This window comes from Macadamia integrifolia, chromosome 14, assembly GCF_013358625.1.
Source record: "Macadamia integrifolia cultivar HAES 741 chromosome 14, SCU_Mint_v3, whole genome shotgun sequence".
NCBI classification, from domain to species: Eukaryota; Viridiplantae; Streptophyta; class Magnoliopsida; order Proteales; family Proteaceae; genus Macadamia; species Macadamia integrifolia.
Window position 1 is genome coordinate 27,950,332 of NC_056570.1, and position 3,566 is coordinate 27,953,897.

At 40.8% G+C, this 3,566-nt stretch overlaps 1 protein-coding gene across 1 annotated transcript; it reads right to left on the reverse strand.

Moving 5' to 3' along the window:
- Positions 1-592: 592 nt before the first annotated feature.
- LOC122060422 (uncharacterized acetyltransferase At3g50280-like) lies at positions 593-2,299 on the reverse strand. The gene has a single exon (XM_042623508.1). It carries the CDS (start codon positions 2,168-2,170, stop codon positions 785-787), a length of 1,386 nt encoding a protein of 461 aa, XP_042479442.1. The 5' UTR covers positions 2,171-2,299; the 3' UTR covers positions 593-784.
- Positions 2,300-3,566: the final 1,267 nt, after the last annotated feature.

The following is a 3,566-nucleotide window of genomic DNA, read 5'->3' on the forward strand; positions in this document are numbered from 1 at the left end:
AAAGTGGTGTTTCTTCAGTTCTCCCATCGTTTCCTAATTCTGTCCAGACTGATTATAGAATGGATGTAGAGAAAAGGGCTAGATTTCGTTCTTGTTAATTTAGTTCTTTGGTGGAGTAGTGAATCTCTATCCCTACTGATGGCAATGCCGAATGTAGGGGAGTGATCCCGGATTTTTTTCCTTTTACATTTTATAATGTCTCTGGCGTCTTTCCGACTGCGGCTTGTATATTTTTTTTCCCTTTTTTCCTTCTTAATATAATTGAATTTTAGCAAAAAAAAAAAAAAAAGAAGGTTTCTTTTCTTTGTTGTATAATCAAAGGAGTTAACTTTGTAAATACAACTAGGAGACCTAATTTGGTTACTGTAGTTGAGTTTCTTGACTTAATTTTACTATTAGTGGAGCTGACTTTCTGGCCTTTGGTTATTGTAGTTGGCAAATGAGTAACTGCTTCCCAACCATGGGGCTTTATCTTCTGGAGTTGAAAATTTTTCCTTGGCAATTTGCATTGAGATACTTTTAATGTTTCTTTGTTGCTTGCAGCTGCAGTTAACTGCTCAGAATGATTCCATAACAAAGGAGGCAATAGATATAGAGGAAGTGGCTATCCATGGCAGGATTAAACAAAGAGAGAAAGCTTTTACATACTAAGAGAATATAAGCTTCACAAAAAAAGACATGTGAGCTCTAGACAGGCTGGACCAGCTGCTACGCACTACTACAGCTAACAGAAAAGATGGTCCCCCAGAAAAGAAGACAATTATTGGGGGCATGATACTGCAAGCTAGTGCATTTGGTGGTGGTGGGATGGCGGTGACACCACATCCATAAACTCTGAGTCGGACTCGAGGGCACTCATAGACTCTGGCGGAAGGCACACCTCCAAGTCCATACTTCCTTCTCCTTCACGCCCTGGGTATAAAAACACTTTTCCGTCGAACTTGTTTGCAGATCCGCTTCGAACAGCCTCTGCCTTTCCCCACCCAAAGTCGCACCCATAGATGTTGAATCTGGGTGAGCTCCCGAGATAAATACTGCATGGATCCACGAAATTCCCATACTGGTAAATGCAAGGACTCACCATCCACTCCTCCAGCCACCCTCGCACCTTATTGTCAGAGTGGTCATTCACAGCCTCGTGCAGTAGCCATGCTGCCCATCCAATTCCGTGGCTAAGCAGTTCTCCAACAGTGACGGTTGCGTTGACGGTCTGAACGCAGTTTCCAAAGTAGTCCGGGGATAATGGTGGGTTCAGTCTTGATCTGTCATTGATGCCCAACTTGCAACTTGTTTTTTGGTGGCTGGGTAGATACCGGCGTGCCCGGGTCACAGATCGCCAGATAAGTGCACTCAAGGCCTGGAAGGAGGATATGGTGGTGGTGGTGGTGTTGCATTCAGTGTTAGCCTTAGCTTTGAGCCTCGCAATAGATTGTGATGAGAAATGGAAGAATCTCTGTCTTAGCACCTCGGGTGGGGTGTACCTGTCAATGAACTCATCAGGGTGAGAGAAAGGTAAGTTGATTATGGTCCCGTGGCCATCAGGAAACCAGCGTCTGTGGAGTGGTCGGTATGAGATGTGATCATAATCATGGTTTCCATTGACCATCATCCTGCATATCTCGGCCCATGCATTGAAGAATTTCCAGTAAGAATTGCCGTCACCGACGATGTGGTTGAAAGAGCATGCGATGAAGATACCATCCAGTAACTCAGTCACCTGCACGGCCAGCAAAGGCAAGGTGTGACCATCGTGGTTGATAGCTCTGTCTAACAGAAAGAATGATTGAACAATGGGGGGAACATCGACAGGGGAGAGGATATCTGCCATGGTAACATCTGCAACAGCGTGGACAAAATCAACTCCTGGGTTCTTCTTGTTACAATCCAAAGAAATAGAGTAAGAAGGTGGGTCATCTTGTTTATGGGTGACGAATTGGCCGGCCAGGGGAAGAAAGTGGACGAGGGTGCGGGAAAGGGATTCCTTAAGGTGGTCGATGATAGTAATGCAAGGGTCTTTGGTTGGGGGAGGTTTTGGAAAGAGAAGACCTTTCTGGATGTAGTGCAAGGAAAGCAGGGAGAGATCCCATGGGTTCAAGTGCAAAGGTTGCTTTGATTCGTCTGAAATGCACTCTGGTTTGATGGAGCATCTTGACATGTGCCGAACTGCCATTAATTACTGGTTCCGATATTCACTTGCTTCACCGGAGAGAAAGAGAGCTCATGCTTAGTTTCCCTTAATGGGAATAGAGAACCTTTTTCCCCACAGAACAAGCAAACGGTTGATTGAAAATTTGGAACTGAAAAGTGAAGGAAAGCTCCGCTGTCTGTTCCTATTTCCTATCGTTTACCCATGACCGTGTGGGTCCCCATGCCACTACAATCCCATCCCAAGGTCCCCACTAAAGGTTCTTTATTGTTCTTTGGGTAGATTTTTCAAATATAATTCATTTTTTGTATTTTTTTTTTTTTCATAACCCATGGACGGCAAGCAAGACTTCTGCAAGACCAACGGACGATAGTAGGCATGTCAAGACTTGAACCCACAATTAGCCGACTTAAGCGGTGATGGATTGAGGACATTTTCACCACTAGGCTACCAACCCCATTGGTTCCTTTTCTGTATCCAATTTGTCAGAATTGTGATGTTTTGTCATTTTTTGGGTTGAATTTTTTTTTTAGGCTGTCTTTGTTATGATGTAAAATATTTTGTGGGAATTTTATCAAAATAAATAAATAAAAAATTATGAGAGTTGAAAATTGAAATTAATACAAAGTTGGGAAACTGCATTCTAAAATTCGATGATGTTTTGCAAAATAATGATAATATTTTCATTATTAGTACTTTTAACAATCATGAAGGACTACACCTCCATCATATGATTTGGATTCTTTTTCACATTAAATCATATTCAAATATACTTATAAAAAAAAAAGATCATATGACAGGAAAATAAAAAATAATTTCTTTTATAAAATATTTTATGATAAAACGAATGCAATCTTAATTTAAACTAATGTTAAAAAAAATGATCTAGGATAAATTTTGTTGAAAAAAAGCTAAGATAATTGTACGTCATCTATAAAGCTAAAGCATACCAATGTATAATTCTTATCAGTTTTTTTTTTTTTTTCCATCACTACATTCTTTTTCTAGGAAAGCCCATCATTCTTCATTACATTCCATACTGGAGAGAGAGATCAGTTTCCCATTATTACATTTCACAGTGGTTTTTTATCTTTTTTTTTTTTTGGGTAAAACGCAGTGGTTTTTTTTTATCAGATCTTGAGAGAGAGAGAGGCTTCCCCCATTTATTTTTTTTGGTGCAAATAAACTTCTATTCAGAAAAGATGGGTGAACACGCCAGAACAAGATCCCAGAGCTCACCAGGGAGAGGAGGGATCCAAAAAACCCTTATCAAGGTAAGAAAGAGCCCATTTAGCAACACATGAGCAAAACCACTACAAGACCTGCTGATATAAGAAAAAGAACAAAGAGAAAAAAGAGCTTTGATAGACATTCTATCATACACAATGCTCACAATGGACGCTTGGGTGGGGGGGGGGGG

Coding starts and splice junctions, on each gene's coding strand:
- LOC122060422 (XM_042623508.1), bottom strand. CDS start 2,170: ATGGCAGTTCGGCACATGTCAAGATGCTCCATCAAACCAGAGTGCATT.